This window comes from Sciurus carolinensis, chromosome 2 (genome assembly GCF_902686445.1).
Source record: "Sciurus carolinensis chromosome 2, mSciCar1.2, whole genome shotgun sequence".
Classification (NCBI taxonomy): Eukaryota; Metazoa; Chordata; class Mammalia; order Rodentia; family Sciuridae; genus Sciurus; species Sciurus carolinensis.
This window is the reverse complement of record NC_062214.1, coordinates 163,329,552-163,349,861: the sequence shown is the minus strand read 5'-3', so window position 1 is coordinate 163,349,861 and position 20,310 is coordinate 163,329,552. Positions and strand designations below refer to the sequence as shown.

Here is a 20,310-nt window from a genome sequence, read left to right as displayed (position 1 = left end):
GAACATTGACCATCTGGTAAACAAGAAGAAACTCAGACCAGAGCTAAAAAGCACAGGAGTTCTATACTGTTCCAACCAAAACAAGAAGAGAAAGTCTTGTCTCTTCCTTCCCCAATGGCTCCAAATGAAATGGATGGTATGGCCCACAAGTCGGCTTTGGAAAGGTTGGATTCATCCATCTCCCTCTCCTCACAGAGCAGGGAGGCCTCAAGTGCTAATGGCTGTGAGCGCACATGGATAGTATTCCAGGTACTCCAGAACAGAGAGAGGGTAGGAAACACAGAATCGCATAGAAAAGGGACTCTAAGGTAAGAGGACTAAGACACCTTCACTTCAGCTCCTTCGAATTCTACAGTGAATAGTCACTTACCCTGGAATAGCAACAGTTTACAAAAAGAGCAAGGACTTTAAAGCTACACTCTAATCAAATCCCACCCCACCCTTTAGTAGCTATGTAACCTTAGGTAAGTCATTTATCTCTCTCCCAACCTTATTGTCTTCATCTGTCAAATTGAAAGAATACCAAATTCAGCAAGATGTCTTAACCTGTACAATACTTATCAGCAAGGTGCCTGGTATACAGCAAATGTTCAATATATGGTGACGATGGAAGTTATCATTAGGGCAGGGGATGCAGCCCAGTGGTAGAGCACTGCAACAGGCACAAGGCCCTAGATTCAATCCTGAGCACCAAAAATAAATCATAATAATAATAATAACAGTTGTCATTATTTCCTAAAGAATTCCTTGGTTTGAGGCCCTGTACTGTAATTCTGGGATACCCCATTGCTTATTTCCCAATTTTTCCTTTCATTCAATATTCATAATAAAAAAGCATGTTCTGCTATAAACCAGGGATTGGAGAACTTTCACTGCAAGGAGCAAGACAGTTAAGATGGCCTTATGGCCATGTGGTCTCTTTTGCAGCTACTCAACTCAAGTGTAGTGTGAAAATACCTACAGACAATGGGCATGGCTATGCTCCAATATCATTTTACTTATAAAAACAGATGTCAAGGTTCATGGGCCATAGTTTGCCAGCCCATGCTATAGAAGCTTGCTGCACAAAGTACTCCAAATACCAGTGGTATCAACAGCTGCAGGGACCTTGCTGGAAATTCAGACTCCCTGCCCAGAACCATTAAATCTGAAAATGGATTTTAACAAGGTTACACAGTGATTCAAATGCACATTAGTTTCAGAAGCACTATTTTATTGTTCAGCCCTAAAACCTGGAGTTGACCTAATATTTAAATAACTCAGAGTTTTCTAAAAAAGTACAAACTATTCTTCCCTAAAACAGTAAACTGCAAATAAGCTGCAAATAAGCATTTAAAGTCACACTTACATGATACTTTTTAAAGTAGGTCTTGCCTTCTGACTCCTTCAGCGCCTCCTGGAGCTTTTTCTCTTGCACAGTTAGCCAGGTCATAGCATCTTTTACCTTGCTCTGTAATTCACACACACACATACACATTTGAACTCTACCTTAAATAGACTTGATGACTTTTTTTTAACAGTAAAATTAACAACTTGAAACATCAGTGAAATAATGTCATCATTATACTCCAATGACTCACTGTGCCTAAAAGTAATTTTGTTTATTCATATAACACCTTAAATTTTAAAATAGATTGAAACTAACATCTAAACATCACAGTGAACTTTTTTTTTTTAATTTAAAAAGAAAAAAAAATAAAGCAAGCAAGCAATGCCCCTCTGTTTTTGGCCTATCCATTTCCATTATTCTTCAATTCCTGAGAACCTTATCCTAAATCACTGCTTTATACTAGGCATTTTAGAAGAGTGCTTTTCAAACAATCTAAATAGGGAAGAATTCAAGAGATGTTCACTCTCTGAGAAAAACACTGACATCAAAAATACCTTGAACAAACATTTTAAAGGTTCTAAAATAATACTATTAAAGGTTTTGATTATGCTATCACATGGAAGTGAGCAAAAATCATTCTTTTCTAGATTCAATTCTTGCTTAGGTGGTAGTCTGCTTACATATGGAAGCAGAATTACTTACATATGGAAGCAGACTTCAATGTTAGAGGATAAAGCAGAAGATATACCTTATTTCTAATCTTTTTTTAAAACTTCATTTGAGTTTTTTCTAGTAAGCAAGAGTGTTTCTAATTTTTTTTTTGTATTCGATTTCATGGACAGTTGAATTTTTCATTTTATTTTCTAATATAAAAATTAATTAGGAAAGAGTAGCTCCTCAGCAGGTCAGAAACAAGGGAACTGAATCATAAGCCTAGCCTCAGCTTGAGTCTCCCTTCCAGAGTCAGCAACAATCTGGCTTCTTGCCTCAAATATCACAGCTGGAAAAACAGAGGCCCTGTTCGTCAAATAAAATGCATGTAAACACATCTAAGAAAGTACTTCAAAATAAATTTGAAAATAATGTTCATAAACATTTCACTAACTTCCCAGCACTTTTGTATCTTCCTAGAATCAGAATAAGGGCTTTTTTTTCAGGTCAATAATTTTTATGAAATTTCTACCCATACTCTGCGTAACAGATGGAGAGTCAAAGGGAAATATTGAATAATCAAATGGTAATTTCCTAGTAATTCAAGAATATCTCAACAAACAAGGATCAAAGGTAGAACATGATGTTTCCAGTTAAACAAATGACACAATTTCATTTACACGAAGCTAAAACAGGCAAAATGAAAATGTGCTAAAATTAGATGATGATAATGGGTGCACAATCATGTAAATAGACTAAAAACAATCGTACGCTACACTTCAGTTGTATTTTCTGGTGTATGAATTATATATCAATAAAGCAAATAAAAATTATAATACACAAAAATTTGTTAACTCTCAAATTGTTTAAAGGTTAGCATCATTTAATTTGACCCATATAATATTTATCTAAAGTTCATTTTATTTATTTGTTTATTTATTTATTTATTTATTTTTGGTACCAGGGACTAACCCAGGGGCACTTAACCACTGAGCCACATCCCCAGCCTTTTTTATTTTTTATTTTGAAACAAGGTCTCGTTAAGTTGTTTAAGGCCTCACTAAATTGCTGAGGTTGGCCTCGAACTTGAGATCCTCCTGTCTCAGCATCTCAAGTCCCTGGAATTACAGGCATGTACCACCATGGCCAGCTAAAATTCATTTTAGATAATTCAGTAAAGCTTAAGAAATTATCACTTTTAACTTAGAAAAAAAATGGGTAGGAAAAACTACAGTGAAAGAAATTAGAACATTGGCTGCCTGGGACTAGTAAAAGAGACAAAAGGCACAATGGAACATAACAATTGGAGTACGGTTTATAAGGGTATATGCATCTGTCAAAACTGACTGATCTAAGCCAGGCACAGTAGGGGCATGCCTGTTAATCCCAGCAGCTTGGCAGGCTGAGGCAGGAGGATTGCAAGTTGAATGTCAGCCTCAGCAACTTAGTGAGACCCTGTCTCAAAATGAAAAAAAATGTTTTAAATTAAAGGGCTAGAGATGTGACTCCGTGGTTGAGTGCCCTGGGTTCAATCCCTGGTAAAAACAAAACAAAACAAAACAAAACAAAACAAAAAACACTGTTCTATATAATTAAGTTCTTTATGAAAATCATAGCCCAGTGTTTTAAATTGAACCATTAGTAGTATCCATCAAAAATGACTTCATTTATAATGCATTTATACTGATAAAGACATACCTGAGTCCTATCTCCAGCGCCAGAAGCATCATTGGAATATTGTAGAAACTGTGCCACATAGGTCATGATTGACTTCTCATCAGGGTTAACAACATCCACGTCTGCAAGATAGACCACACTACCAATTAGCTGGAGATACAATTTGCTATAATTAAGACTCAAGAGCAAGTTATTCTATAGCCTATGCCATCGGGTTCATAGGCTCTTGAACCAAAGTAGCTGAGTAGCCGTGCAATCTCTCCCCACTCACCCTTGCTCCAACACTGGGCAGAGGGTTTCCATCTAAGGCCACATCTGCACAATCCTGGCATGAGTATGTACATAACCTCAGTTTCCTTGTTATAAAGTGTCTCTGTGGGTGCTGTATGTGTGAGGCCCTAAGGAGTCAGGAAGGTAGAGAGAAGAAAATTGAAGCACTCCCCTTTCTAGAGATATGGTGCAGAAATTCCCCAGCAGTACAGGAACAGAGAGCAACTAGAATTGACTCCTGACACGTTGGTCTAGGCAATTGTGCAGTAAAATATTTCCAAAAGTATACATTATATAAAAGACTTGTTCACAACATTCACAGAGTTTATTCACTCATTCTTGAAACAAATTTGCTGAGAGCCTTCTGTGGACCAGGCTTTGTATTGCATTAAAGATGTCCCTAGCAAAATAAGTTTGAAAACCATGGACTTCACACAGAGTTTAAAAGCTTTTAAATTGTTTAAGTGCAGGATTTCTCCAGTCATGTAAATCAAGTAAATCATAAAATCAGAAAGAAAGGGGCTAGGGTTTAGCTCAGTAGTAGAGTTCTTGCCTAGCATAGGGAGGCACTGGGTTTGATCCCCAGCACCACATAAAACCAAATAAACAAAATAAAGGCATTATGTCCATCTACAACTAAAAATATTTTTAAAAATAAATCACAAAGAAAGAGACCCAATATGTTATAGACAAAACACTTAATTTGGGGATGTGTCTTTGTTGCCAAAAGAACTAATATGGAGTACTGAAAAGGAAATCTTCTGTACTTATTAATTCAGTTAAATTCAGAGCAAGAAATACTTAAAGCTAACAAAGGTGGATAGAAGGCAGGAGCTACAAAGACATTTCAGGTACAGTCCTTGCCCTCAGGGACCTTATGTTTCATCCCTTTGTTTATTCAACAAGTAGATGCTAGATGCTCTAAGATACTCTCTGCCCCTCAAAGAGTTGATGGTTACAGAAAAATAAAAGATAGATACAACACACTATGACATTTTAGTGAATGCATTCACTAGGACCAAAGGGTGCTATAAGTCAGCTGAGGAAGAAAGTAAATTTAATCTGTATACAAAATAATATCATTCAAGGCAGTAAGCATACAAAAGTTGTCAAAAAAAAGTTGGGGCTGAGCTTTCAATATTAGAAGGCTTCCTAAAAGTTGAGTTATTCTTTGTTCAAAGGAAAAAGGTATAAATATCAAGAGATAGATAAAACAATGATACTGGCTTGACTAGATATTCCTTTTTAGATTCTCATTTTATATGAAGCCATGATGCATTAAGATTAAATGGTTTAACAAAATTGTAATCAAAGGATAGTCCCCTTAGGGCTGGAGATACAGCTCAGTTCGGTGAGTACTTGCCTGTCAAGCACAAGGCCCTGGGTTCAATCCCCAGCACCAAAAAAAAAAAAAAAAAAAAAAAACAATAGTCCCCTTAACTGAATATGACTGTGATATTTGGTTTGCAGCTCACATTTTTCAGCTATAATTTAAACTACAATAAACTGTGGGCAATCATTCATACAGAGGAAATTTGTTTTTATTATATTGTTTGTTCCATTAGCTGCCTAATTATTTTCACATACTAAAATTGAAAATAATACAGCCATTAGGGAGGATAAGGCAGGAAGATCACTTAATCCCAGAAGTTCGAAGACAGTCGCACAACACAGAAAGACCCCAATTCAAAAAAGAAAGAAAAAGAGAAAAAAAAATTTCTGTGATTTGCAGAAACACAATATAAGTAATTTTAAAGGACAATAATCAGAAATAGGAAATTAGAATAAAGCATGAGAAAAATAAAGTAAAAATATCTAACAAAAAGGAAAAGAAAAAGAAAGGAGGAGGAAATTAAAAAGGGAAAAATAGAGGGAAGGCCAAAAAAAAAAAAAAAAAAAGAGTCAACAAGAATTAATCAATAATTACATGGGAAAACAACAAGAACAACATGAAACCAGACCAATCCCCAATTGACACACAGAAATATGGAATCATTAGCCTAACTGTGAATTTAGAAATGTCACCTAATTTGGCTGGGGGTATAATTCAGTGGTACAGCACATGTTTAGTATGCACTAGGCTCTGGGTTCAATCTCAAGCATCAAAAAAAAAAAAAAAAGAAAAGAAAAGAAAAGAAAGAAATATCATCTAATTGAACTCTCAAGAAAACCAAACAGGCAAGCCTAGGTAGATGAGGGTATGTCCAAGGAACACAGGAGCCAAATGAAAGAACTCCCAATAGCCAATGCTTTTATCTTAAAACAAATTAAAAAAAAAAAAATTTGAGCACTAAAATAAACAAAATAGTATTGGAGTACAAATACCAAGTATAAAATAAAGTATCAATAATCCCATACTCTTATAAATGCTTGAATAAAAAATAAATAAATGGAGAACAGACAAATCTGTGCAGAAGAACATCAAATAATTCCTGCGGATAACCTGCCATTGAGGAAGGCCAGCCTAATTCACCCAAATATGGATGGTTTCCCTGTAAAGAATACAGTACAAAGAGGAGGGGGAAACCTGGGGGACATTATAGCTCAGTTCAAGGTCAGCATCAACAGTGACAAGCCATGTACCCTTGAAACAATGTGGCGAGAATAGCGCCCTGCCTCCAGGCCTTCCTCCCAAGACCCATGACCACAAAGCTAAGAATAAGGGGGAAAATAGGAATCAAACTGGAACAAAGGGACATCCTACAAATACCTGATCAGCAATCTACAAAACTGCCAAGGTCATAAAAAACAAAAAAAAAAATGTAAGAAACTGTCACAGTCATGAGTTGCCTAGGAGACATGGAAACTTAATGTAATAGGGTCCCAGGGAGCATTCTGAAAGAGTAAAAGGTCATTAAGTAAAAACTAAAGGAACCCAAAAAAAGAATGGTTTTTAATTGGAATGATATGTCAATATTGCTCCTTTAGTTATAACAAATGTACCACACTAATGAAAAATGTTAAGAATGAGGAAACTGGTATGGGATATATGGGAACTTACTTTATTAGCTTCTCAATTTTTTTAAAATCTAAAACTGTTCTAAAAACTGAAGCCTGTTTAAAAATAAATGAAGCCAGGAACAGTGGCACACACCTGTAATCCCAGTGGCTTGGGAAGCTGAGACAGGAGGATCTCAAGTTCAAGACCAGCCTCAGCAACTCAGCAAGGCCCTAAGCAAGTTAGTGAGGCCCTGTCTCTAAATAAAAAATTATAAAAGGGCTGGGGATGAAGCTCGGTGGTGAATTGCCCATGGGTTAAATCCCTAGTACCAAAATAAATAAATAAATGTCTAATAAAAAATAAAGGGAGGAATGAAACAATGTAACAATACTTGCTACAGCATAGGTGAATTTTGGAAACACTATGCAAATTTAAAGCAGGCAGTCACAAAATATCATATATTTTACGATTTCATTTATGTGAAATGTTCAAAATTGGCATGGGGAGACTGGAAAATGGGGAGTGACTGCTAATGGTCCCAGGGTTTCTTTCCAGGGTGATGAAAATGCTCTAACACTGATAGTGGTGGTGGTTGAACAATTTTGTGAATATATTACATTAAGCTGTACCCTAAAATGTGGAATGTGAATTATAGCTCAATAAAATTGCCTAAAACCAAAAATGTTGAGCTAACCAGTAGACAGAAAGCTTAGCATGCAGGAGATTGTGAATTCAATTCCTAGCACCCAAAACAATTATATATATATTTATGTGACAATACCCAGTCTCCTGGTCACTGGTGTGCAGGAGTCAGCTGCCTCACACCAGCTTAAGACAGCTGAATATTAAATGTTCAGTAGTTTTGTAAGTTGGTTTTTAAAAACAATCATCATTAAAAATTAAACCATGCAAATACACAATTAAATGATATTAAACACATGGGTGATAAATACTCAAAACTTATTTCTCAATTATTGTACTACAGTTTACTAGTATTTATGGTTGGGGTTATTCATGTCCATTGCATTTGTATGATGGACATAACATAATGGTATACTGCTCCACATTTTTTCCCAAATCTAGGCTCAGTGACTTTACAATGGTAGCTTGACATCAGCCATATCAGTAGTATTTGTGTCAAAAAAATATGTAAACAAGGGCTTGACTTGTTCTTTTGCTGACTGTTAAAAAAATGGATGGAGAAATTGATAAAGATATAGATAAATCCTAAAAGTATGTCAGATCTGTAGCTCTTAAGCTGTGATAATATAAAATATTCAGGAAATATTTTTCCAGTATTTGATTCAGCAAAGAAATAACTCATATCACACTGAAGGGCAAGTGAAATTTTGACATTCCTCTTCGCCATTCCACTTAATCATTAACATAAAGGAAATTATCAACCAACATTCACGTCAGAACTACACTTGTTCAGCAAACTGCAGCCCCAACTTGCCTGAAGCTGGATTGTAAGAGCTTGACAAAAATGAACAAAAGCACTCTGGGGCTGTCTGAAATTTACAATAATGCATATCATATATTTTATTATTATTGCCAAATAATAATGTGTCCTACACATCCTTTACCTCAGTAAAATTTAAAAGACATACAGATGTGTCTGTTTCACACTGTTTTGGAGAGCCAGTCACTGAACACACTCTGGTGATAAAGCTGAGACTAGAATTTTTATCTCTTGATCTGTTGGTTCATTATAATTTTCACTAATCCTGCATACCTCTTTTTATTACTTTATTTTTTTTTCTTTTAGGGCTGGGGACTGAACCGGGGTATTGTGCATGCTAAGTACAAGTTCTACCACTGAGCTATACCTCCAGCCCTGTCTTTTTTTCAATGTAGTTTTCTTTATAACTATTATTTGTGAAACAACAGAATTCAAAGTAAAGTGCTTTTCAGAAAAAAATCATTTTCATCTTGATTTTAAAGTCTTGATTAGATGAAGTGAGAATAAACTGTGACTGTGATCTCTGCAAATATAACTGGTCCAGTATTTAGGGCTTTCTGGTTCACAATCCAACCCAAATGATAAAGGAGAGCCAGCGGCAAAGCCTGGTCCACCATACAAGGAGAGCAGGGTCAGCAGCAGTTTCTGTGCCTGGAGGTTCCATTTTAACAGAAGGAGGGAATGGAAAGGGGAGATATGGAAATGATCGTAATTCAAGACTCAAAGAAACACCTCCTGAGAGATTAAAGCAGAAAAAACAGAATCAAGAAGAACACAATAGAAGGAAATTAAGACCAAGACTCGAATTATTCCCAATAAAGTCATTGTTTGCTTCCAGCTGTGACTCCACCCTTGTAATTGCTGAGGTTAACTAATTGGTAAGAATTCCTCGTTTCATGAAATTCAATAAAGACTTTAAGCTAAACCTTCTAGGTCCTAAACATAATGTTCTTGTGTTTGCTCATGTAGAGATATTATTTTCAAATCAACTTCATTGTTGAATCTTTACAAAAATTGTTTTAAAAGAAAGAAGCTTCTTTACCTTCTGGATCCAGCAATTTGGGGATTTTTAATTCTCGTTCTGCAATTCCAAAGGCCTCTTGCAGATTGTCCTTGTTGGATCTCTGTTTCACGCTCTTCATGTCAATTAGGTCTGGTCGCAAGGCATGAATGACAGCCAGAAAAGCCATCCCATTTCTCCAGCTTGACTTAAAATCTGTCACACTGACAGACTCATGCCTATCACAAAAGGACATGATACATACTGTAAAAAATAATAGATCAAAACGCTTCTACTATATTCAGTGGTAATTAAAACATTTCAGTGAATCAAATAACTGATATAAACCATTCTATAAAAACTTTATTTTAATCTTCTTATCAAATTAAAGTATAATGTCAAGTTATACTGCACCTCTGCTGCAGGGGCAAGAAATGCAAATTCTCAAGTCCTTCTCCATACCTAATGAAAGGAACTCTAGAGGTGGGCCCAAAATGTGTGTCCTTCAAAGCCCCCAAGGTGATAATGATACTCCTTCAAGTTCACTACTCTTCGTTCACAATCTGTAGGCTCTAGACTGACTCTACATACAGTTACAGTTCTTCACTTGAGAAAACAATTTTTCTTCTCATGGGAGCAAATTAAATGACACACTGGGCTTAATAAAGAGCTAGTAGCCCACAGGATAGATGGACTTTGCCATTCCTTGGTTTAAAAATCTGTCACTGTGAATAAATGGGTAAATGAAATGTAGTCTATACATCCAGTGGAAGATCGACCTAAGGAAGGAAGGAAGTGCTAAGCTGAGATGTAACATGCATGAATTCGACTGAATTAAGCCAGCCACAAAAGGCCACATTCTGTGTGGTTCCACTCACACAAGACAGCTAGAGCAGACGATACATAGACAGAAAACAGAAATATGGCTGGGTGCACGCCTGTAACCCCAGCAGCTCAGGAGGCTGAGGCAGGAGGAGCCAAGTTCAAGGCCAGCCTCAGCAACTTAGGGAGGCCCTAAGAAACTTAGCGGGACCCTGTCTCAAAATAAAAACTAAAAAAAGGCTGGGGATGTGGCTCAGTGGTTAAGCTCCCCTGGGTTCATCCCCAGTACCCAAAAAAATAAAAATAAGGAAAAAAAAAAAAAAAAAAAAGAAAGTAGAAAGGTAGAAGCCAGGGACTGGAGGGGGAAGAATGGAAAGTTATTGTTTAACAGGTACGAAATTTCAGTTGTACCAGATGAAAAAAAAATTCCAATGACGGTTAGCAGTCATGGCCACACAGCAATGTACTACTGGGTGCCATGGAACTACACAATTAACAATGGTCAAAATGGTAAATTTTGTGTCATATATCATAACCTCTCTGGTCCACCAGGCCCCTGCCCACCTCTCCCATCTCTGCATGTCCCGTCTCTTACAGTGCTATGGCCACGCTGGCCTCCTTCCTCCTCATGCTGGGATGCTCTTTTCCACAGACCTTCACACATTCACCCAAAGCCTTCCCCTTCGGGTGTCCGTTCAAAGGCCTCTCCCTAGCAAAGCCCTCCCTGGCCACCTATGCCAAAGGAGATCCTCTCTCTAACCATCAACAATTCTGACCACATCGTAAATCCTGTCTCATTTTGTTGCCAACTGTAATTATCCCAGTTCTTCATCTGTTTCCCTCCTCAGGATGCAGGTCCTTGAGAGGCAAGGCCTTGTCCTTCTTGTTATCATGGCAGATTCATTTGCCAAACACTGCCTGGCATGTAATGGAGGCTGCCTGTATGTACACATAGATTTCAAATCACTCATTCGACACATTTCTATATCATATATCTCTATATTTTATAAGAGGTTAGCTGCCAACAAAATTTGAGGATATTCCAGAACAACTACAATTTCCTTTAATCACTTATAAAAAGTCTAAAGAAATTCAATGGACCAAAGCTACTCAGGGGGACTGGGAGTGTAGCTCAGAGGTACAGCACTTGCCTAGCATGCATGAGGCCTTAGGTTCCATCAGAGCCCTGAAAAAGGAGTGCAGGAGAGGGGGGCAGGAAAGGGGAGGCAGGAGAGGAAGGGAGGGAGGATGAAAGAAAAAGAAAGCGAGAGAGATTAGGTTCCCTGGACCACCAGTCAGAAAGTACTGGGAGCTAGGACTTCACGCCCAGGTACTCTGACTTCAGTGTGTGCTCGTAGACACTAAGTTAAACCAACAGCTAAAGAATGTGGTTTGGAGCTAAGGACAGGCTCAGATCCTTTCCATGGGGCTGAGGGGGCCACAACCAGCTCATCACTGAGGAGCAGGCACTGTATCAACAGCACCAGGCCGTGAGGTTAGTTCTGCACTGATAAGCTGAAGCCAGCACCATGCAGATGTCGCTGCTAGGTCTTCAGAGAGGGCCAGGTGAGGCTGGGAATGATGGGCAGGATTGAAGCTCATTTAGAAACAGAGAATGTGGCCTGATTCATCTGTTTCACTAAGAAGAAAACACAACATACTGCAGTATAGTCTTATATCAGAGTTCCAGAAAAATGACAGAATATTGAAATACAAGTCATCTAAAAATATCACCAATGATGCCCCAAAAGAGGATGAATCAAGATGAATTACTTAAGAGGTGCTGCATCTTAAGAAGTTTAGCATCAGCTCTATAGTTGAAAAGTAATGAGGAACATGGAGAAAAGAAACACTGTGGCAAAATTATGAGGCTTTGAAAAGTTATTTATTCATCAATTAAATAAATATGATAAAACGATGACTTTTGTACATGGAGTTTTGGATAAAAACTAAAATTTTCTCTAGAGAAAGTTCATTTAACATATTGAAGACCTGTAAGTTGTGCATGTTTGTAAGTGAATAAGGACTTAAGAAAGGTGAGGCTGAAGGCAGAAAGGAACCTCTATCTCCAACCTGTCATTAAGAACATACTCAGAAGTCCCCAGCTGAAAGGCCTCAGCAGCATATTTATGGCTCTACTTACCTGGACAAGGCTACCACATGATAAGGAATGCCTTTGGCACCCTACTGTTTTTCTAGCAGGGAGAGCTCCTACATCTTTTTTTTGGCGGGGGGGCGGTACCTGGGACTGAATTCAGGGGCACTCGACCACTGAACCACATCCCCAGCCCTATTTTGTATTTTATAGAGAGACAGGGCCTCACTGAGTTGTTCAGTGCCTCACTTTTGCTGAGGCTGGCTTTGAACTTGTGATCCTCCTGTCTCAGCCTCCTGAGCCACTGGGATCACAGAGGGACCACCACACCTGGCTGATCTCCTACATTTTAATCCCTCATCCTTCCTAAACTCCAATGGCTGGCATAACCATTGATAATAAATAGAAAATGTTTCCCAACAGCAGAAAACATTTCTTTAAAAATAAATCATGAGCACTACCTTCCCTTTACCAACCCCACTTTTAAAAAACACATTCTCTCTGGTTTCTTTGTTTTCCCAACCGAGTTGAGTAATAAATAATAAAGTCTTTATTTCTAAGTAATAAAGACTGTGGTCTCTCTTAATACAATCATGACAGCATCAAGAGGTAACTTGAGGGCTGGGGAGATAGCTCAGCTGGTAGAGTGCTTGCCTCGCAAGCACAAGGCCCTGAGTTCGATCCCCAGTACCGCAAAAAAAAAAAAAAAAAAAAAAAAAAAGAGGTAACTTGATGTAGTGGTTATTCATTCACTTATTTATTAATACATTCAACACACATTAATGAACACTGAGCATGAACTCCCATTTCCTAAGTCCTGGGGATACGTAGTCACTTAAGACATAGTTTAACTTTTAAGGATCTCATAGTGTGGTAAAATTCTTTAAATCTAAACTCACCTTCCAGATGTACAGAGGAATAGTACCTAAAGGGAATTTTCACGCAGTAGCAGACCACCTAAACAAGCTTGGGAGTAAGTTTACCCAGATATTTCACTTTCTGGCCTTCAAAACCAAAAGTGGCCACTCACAAACCTCCATATTTGGAAGATTCGCTAAAAAGAGAAGAAAGATAGAATTTTCTCTTTAGGAGTAGGTGGCCTTGGGGTAGCTGTTATACCCAGTCAGCCTGTTCTTCAGCCCTAGAAGTCAGTGTGTTGGTGGAAACCACAGCCCTATGTGTCTCTTCCAATCCCAGCAAATGACTTACGTGGCACATTTTTCTTGAGCCCACAAGAGAAGAGCTTTCTTTGCAGACAACTGCCATTTTGCTTGGGCTTTGGAGCATCTCTTTGCTGGAGGACTTGAGGTAGGAGATGAATCAGACATACTCATATCATCCAGGGAAGGTTGATTGTAATTGCAAGAATGAGATTGAGCAAGCTCCTCGATCTAAGGAAAAGCATGATCGTCAACATGTATAAAATCATGTTACCAGCATTGAGTCAAAATCTTCAGTCAAAAGAAGACCTAAAAAAGTATTCTGTAATAGTGACTGCTAATTCTTGGTAAAGGAGTTCTGGACAAATCCTTCAGTAAAGTATTTGTCATCTAGGTCATACTTGGGTTTTCTTATAGTCTGGACTTGGGTCATTCCTGGCCTTACCCAGGTATGACATCCCACATACAGGGCAAGCACTGTTCATCCCCTGACCTGCTTCCCTGAAGCCCAACACCTGCCACACTAAACCAAGCTAAACTAAACTTAGCTCCTGGGCTGCAATATCTTTAGAGACTGGACCAATCAAAATGTACCTGGATCATAAAATATCAAGAACAAATGTAAAGGGCTGGGGTTGTGGCTCAGTGGTAAAGCACTTGCTTAGCATGTGTGGGGCACTGGGTTGGATCCTCAGCACCATATATAAATAAATAAATAAAATAAAGGTATTGTGTCCATCTACAACTAAAAATATTTTAAAAAAAATAAATGTACACACAGGAAAGGGGAAAAAAAAAAAAAAAAGTCAACCCCATGGAAAACAAGTCCCAAGAAAGAAAACAAAATTGCCACTAAGTACATGAAAAACAGTCCAGTAAGTAATTTAAGAAAGCTAGCCTGGCATGGCAACACACGCCTATAATTCCAGCAGCTCGGGAGGCTGAGGCAGGAGGATCACAAGTTCAAAGCCAGACTCAGCAACTTAGTGAGGCCCTAAGCAACTCAGTGAGACTCAGACTCTAAATAAAATATAAAAAAGGGTTGGGGATGGGGTTCAGTGGTTAAGAGCCCTTGGGTTCAATCCCTGGTACCAAAAAAATAGTATTAAGTAATTTAGGAAAGTTAAATGTATTCAACAAAAGGATAGCTTTTTCTATATAGCACAGGTTTAAAACAAAATCACATCCAGAGATGGTGAAAATATAAGAAACCAGATTTTTTTCTTTTAAGTACTGGAACCAAACCCAGGATTTTAAGCATGCTATGTAACTACTATCTACCACTAAGCTACAACTGTAGTCACTTTTAACAGTTTGAGATAAGGTCTTGCTAAGTTGCCCAGACTGGCTTGGAACTTGTGATCCTCCTGCCTCAGCCTCCAGAGTAGCTGGGATTACAGGTATATGCACCATACCCAGTTGTGAGAAACTGGATATTCATATTGCTATTGAGCATACCAGTTGGTTCAAATTTTTTGGAGGGCAACATGATAATATTTATCCAAAACTTAAAAAGATAAATTCACAAACACAGAAGTATTTAATACATTTTTATCAAAAACTAACAATAATCATATAATCAATAGTAATGCATGAGCCAGGTACATGGCACTTGATTGCAGTCCCTGTACTCTGAAGGCTGAGGCAGGAGGCTCCCTTGAGTCCAGGAGTTTGAGCCCAGTTTGAGCAACATAGCAAGCACCCATCTCAAAAAAAAAAAATTATAATAATTATAATTATAAATGTGACCAAAAAAAATAACAAACTTGATCTGATTGGCACTGATCTGATAGGCTCTGTACTTAAAATGGCAGAACCAACATTCTTTTAAAGTGCAAACTAAAATTGACCATGCTAAGCCATAATGTAAGTCTTGGTTTTTTTATTTTTATTTACTTTTTTTTTTTGGTACTGGGGATTTATTTAACCCAAGGGAGCTTTACCACTGAACTGCATCCCCAGTCCTTTTCACTTTGAGAAAGAATCTTGCTAAGTTCCTTAGGTCCTCCCTAAATTGCTGAGGCTCGCCTTGAACTTGCCATCCTCCGGCCTCAGTCTCCCAAATCACAGGGATTACAGGCATGAGCCCCATAACCAGTTAAGCCTTGGCAATTTTGTAAGACTGAAATCATTCAGATGATATTCTCTGACCACACTTAAATTTTAGTTTGTAACAAAGTTGAAACAGACAAAAATCACCAAGTACTTGGCAATTAACCAATACATTTTTATATATGTATGGGCCAAATGAGAAATCATAATGAAAAGCAGAATATATTCTGAACAGAATGATAATTAAATTATATTAATTAGAAGAAGCAATATTTTAAAGATGCCAATCTCTTCCAAAATGTTCCATATAGTCAATGCAATCCTAATCACAATCACAGCAAATTGTGTGTGTGTGTGTGTGTGTGTGTGTGTGCGCGCACGCACGTGCACATGTGTATGTATGAGAAAACTAACAAGTTATTTATAAAACCTGGATGGAAATGCAAAGAGAAAAGAATAGCCATGATAATCCTGAAAAACAAGTTGGACAAGATATACTATCAGATACCAAGATTTACTCTATAACTATAGAAATTAATATAGTATAGCACTGATACAAAGATAAATAATGGAACAGAATAGGTAATCTGAAAATGGAGCCACTCATTTTTGGTTACTTGATTTATGAAGGCACTACTATAGTAGAGAAGGAAAATGATGACCCTTTTAATAAATAATGTTGAATTAACTGGATAGCCATACAGAAAAATAATTTCTTTTGATTGTATCAATATAACATGCTTAAAAAAATCCCATTCTTGAAAGATTGTATATCTAAATGTGAATCAAAATTTTTTTAACTATAATATCCAACAGGATAACCCCTAGACAATTGAGATTTAAATTTAAATTAATTAAACAGAATTTAAAATTCAGTTCCTCAGTCATATCTGTCACATTTCAAGAGTTCAATAGCCATGGTGATTACAGCTACTGTTTTGTACAGTGCAGCCAGGGAACATTTCCATCATTGCAGAAAGTTCTATCAAAGGCTGGGCATGCATGTTGCTCACTGGTAAAGTGCTCGTCTCACACATGTAAGGGACTGGATTCAATCCCCAGCACAACAAAACAGGAGAGAGGGAGGGAAAATCCTACTGGATAGAATTGTTCTTGAAAATAATGTAAGAGAATATCCTTGAGATACTGGCACAGGAAAAAACGTCTTTAAAGGATATGAAAAATAATGGTCATAAAAGAAGTTGATAGGGGTTGGGGTTGCGGTTGTGGCTCAGTGGTAGAATGCTTGCCTAGCATGTATGAGGCACTGGGTTTGATTCTCAGCACCACATATAAATAAATGAATAAAATAAAGGTCCATCAACATACAAAATAATTTTTAAAAATAAGTTGATAGAGTCAAACTACATTAAAAGTATAAATGTCTGTTCATTAAAAGATTAAGAAGGTGAGCCGCATCCCAGCAGCTCCGGAGGCTCAGATAGAAGGATTATGAGTTCAAAGTAAGCCTCAGCAAAGCAAGATGCTAAGCAACTCAGTGAGACCCTGTCTCCAAATAAAATACAAAAACATAGGGCTGGGGATATGGCTCAGTAGTTGAGAGCCCCTGAGTTCAATCCCCAGTAACAAAAAGAAAAAAGAAAGAAAAAACAGGCACGTCACAGAGTTAGAGAACTTATTTGCAATTTATGTGTATCCAACAAAACTTTTATCCTGAAAAAAAAAAAAAAAAATATATATATATATATAGGGGGGAGGTATTTGGAATTGAACTCAGGGACACTTGACCATTGAGCCACATCCCCAGTCCTATTTTGTATTTTACTTAGAGACAGTGTCTCACTGAGTTGCTTAGTGCCTCGTTTTTTGCTGAGACAGGCTTTAAACTCACAATCCTTTTGCCTCAGTCTTCAGAGCCACTGGGATTACAGGTATGTGCCACCATGCCTGGCCAGAATATATTTTAAAACTTCTACAAACCCTTATATACAACATTAGAGCTAAAATAAAAAATTTTAAACACCAAGTATTAGTAAGAATTGGAGTAGGAATCTAAATTCAGTGAGAATGTCAATCGAATAATCACATTCGACAAACCATTTGACAGTAAATAGTTGCTATGGTTTGCATGTGTCCCCAAAGCTCAAGTGTTGGAAATCTGATCCCCTGTGGGGAGGTGTTAGGAGGTGAGACCTTTAAGACGTGATTAGGTGTCAGGGTTCTGTCCTCATGAGTGGATTCCTGCCATTATAGTGGGAGTGGACTTGTTCTAAGGGCTGAAAACTGGCAACAAAAGAAATGCACATCAATAGCAGAATGATAAAGAAGTTGTGATACATTCATACAATGATATGGTCACACACAGCAATGAAATGAAAGATGTGTTAGAACAAGACGAATCCTGTAGACATGATGCTAAGTGAAACAACAGACACAAAAGAATGCATAGTGTGTTTAAGAGAACACACTTAGAATTCCCTTTCTGTGGAATTAAAGATGCTAAACTGCCAGGCACAGTGGCACACGCCTATAATCCCAGTGACTCAGGACACTGAGGCAGGAGGATGGTAAGGTGGAAGTCAGCTTCAGCAACTTAGCGATACCCTAAGCCACTTAGTGAGACCCTGTCTCAAAATAAAACATAAAAAGGACTGGATATGTGACTCAGTGGTTAAAGATCCAGGGTTCAATCCCAAGTACCCCACAAAAAGCTGCTTAACTAATCAATCATAAGGATCAAAGGGTTGGTTATATTTAGGAAAGAAGGACAGAGACTGGAAAGAAGGCCTGGGGTACTGGCGAAGTTCTACATTTTCATTTTAGGTGGTAGTTACACGGGTGTGTTTTGTAAAAATTTGACTTAACTCTATTTTATTTTTTGCAGTGCTGGGATTGAATATAGGGCCTTGTATAAACTCAGCAAGTGCTATGCCACTGAGCTACACCCCAAGCCACATGGGTGTGTTTATAATTTATGAAAATTCATCAAGCTATACTTAAGACTTCTGCATGATTTTCTATGTGTATTAGTCTCCAACAAAGTTTATGTAAAATATTAAAACAAACAGAGGTTTAAGTCTGCAAATTCTATGGCACAATTCCACTTTGTGGAATTTGGCTCACAGAAATAGTTAAAGTTGTTTACAAAGGTTTTACCTTAAGGCCATTCTTTTTAAAATGACTTATAGAACTCAAACTATCCCTATTTGCTGATGATATGATTGTATACTTAGAGGAACCAGGAAATTCCACCAGAAAACTTTTAGATCTCATAAGTGAATTCAGTAAAGTAGCGGGATATAAGATCAATGCACATAAATCGAAGGCATTTTTATATATAAGCGATGAATCTTCAGAAAGAGAAATTAGGAAAACTACCCCATTCACAATAGCTTCGGAAAAAAATAAAGTATTTGGGAATCAATCTCACAAAAGAGGTGAAAGACCTCTACAATGAGAACTACAGAACACTAAAGAAAGAAATTCAAGAAAACCTTAGAAGATGGAAAGATCTCCCATGTTCTTGGATAGGAAGAATTAATATTGTCAAAATGGCCATACTACCAAAAGTGCTATACAGATTCAATGCAATTCCAATTAAAATCCCAATGATGTATCTTACAGAAATAGAGCAAGCAATTATGAAATTCATCTGGAAGAATAAAAAACCCAGAATAGCTAAAGCAATCCTTGGCAGAAAGAGTGAAGCAGGGGGTATCGCAATACCAGATCTTCAACTCTACTACAAAGCAATAGTAACAAAAACGGCATGGTATTGGTACCAAAATAGAAAGGTGGATCAATGGTACAGAATAGAGGACACGGACACAAACCCAAATAAATACAATTTTCTCATACTAGACAAAGGGGCCAAAATATGCAATGGAGAAAAGATAGCCTCTTCAACAAATGGTGCTGGGAGAATTGGAAATCCATATGCAACAGAATGAAACTAAACCCATATCTCTCACCATGCACAAAACTAAACTCAAAATGGATTAAGGATCTCGGAATCAGACCAGAGACCTTGCATCTTATAGAAGAAAAAGTAGGTCCAGAGCTTCAACATGTCGGCTTAGGACCAGACTTCCTCAACAGGACTCCCATAGCACAAGAAATAAAAGCAAGAATTAATAACTGGGATAGATTCAAACTAAAAAGCTTTCTCTCAGCAAAGGAAACTATCAGCAATGCAAAGAAAGAGCCTACAGAGTGGGAGAAAATCTTTGCCAATCATACTTCAGATAGAGCGCTAATCTCCAGAATCTATAAAGAACTCAAAAAACTCTACACCAAGAATGTAAATAATCCAATGGACAAATGGGCTAAGGAAATGAATAGACACTTCACAGAAGAAGATGTACAAGCAATCAACAAACATATGGAAAAATGTTCAACATCTCTAGTAATAAGAGAAATGCAAATCAAAACCACCCTAAGATTCCATCTCACCCCAATTAGAATGGCATTTATCAAGAATACAACCAACAACAGGTGTTGGCGAGGATGTGGGGAGAAAGGTACACTCTTACATTGCTGGTGGGGCTGCAAATTAGTGCAGCCACTCTGGAAAGCAGTGTGGAGATTCCTTAGAAAACTTGGAATGGAAACACCATTTGACCCAGCTATCCCACTCCTTGGCCTATACCCAAAGGACTTAAAATCAGCATATTACAGAGATACAGCCACATCAATGTTCATAGCTGCTCAGTTCACAATAGCCAGATTGTGGAACCAACCTAGATGTCCTTCAATTGATGAATGGATAAAGAAAATGTGGTATATATATACAATGGAATATTACTCAGCCATAAAGAATGATAAAATTATGGCATTTGCAGGCAAATGGATGAAACTGGAGAATATCATGCTAAGTGAGATATGCCAAT

The 20,310-nt window shown here is 37.6% G+C and overlaps 1 protein-coding gene across 4 annotated transcripts in view; it reads right to left on the bottom strand.

Annotated features, from left to right (window-relative positions):
- Window positions 1–20,310, bottom strand: part of Syne2 (spectrin repeat containing nuclear envelope protein 2) — a 319,905-nt gene that overhangs the window by 218,024 nt on the left and 81,571 nt on the right. For all 4 annotated transcript variants that reach the window (XM_047541762.1, XM_047541761.1, XM_047541763.1 and 1 more), the window contains exons 7-10: window positions 13,458–13,639; window positions 9,374–9,570; window positions 3,680–3,780; window positions 1,349–1,450 (exon numbers count right to left, since the gene is read on the bottom strand). In XM_047541762.1, the coding sequence (XP_047397718.1) occupies window positions 1,349–1,450; window positions 3,680–3,780; window positions 9,374–9,570; window positions 13,458–13,639 (582 nt within the window). The remainder of the gene's footprint in view (window positions 1–1,348; window positions 1,451–3,679; window positions 3,781–9,373; window positions 9,571–13,457; window positions 13,640–20,310) is intronic.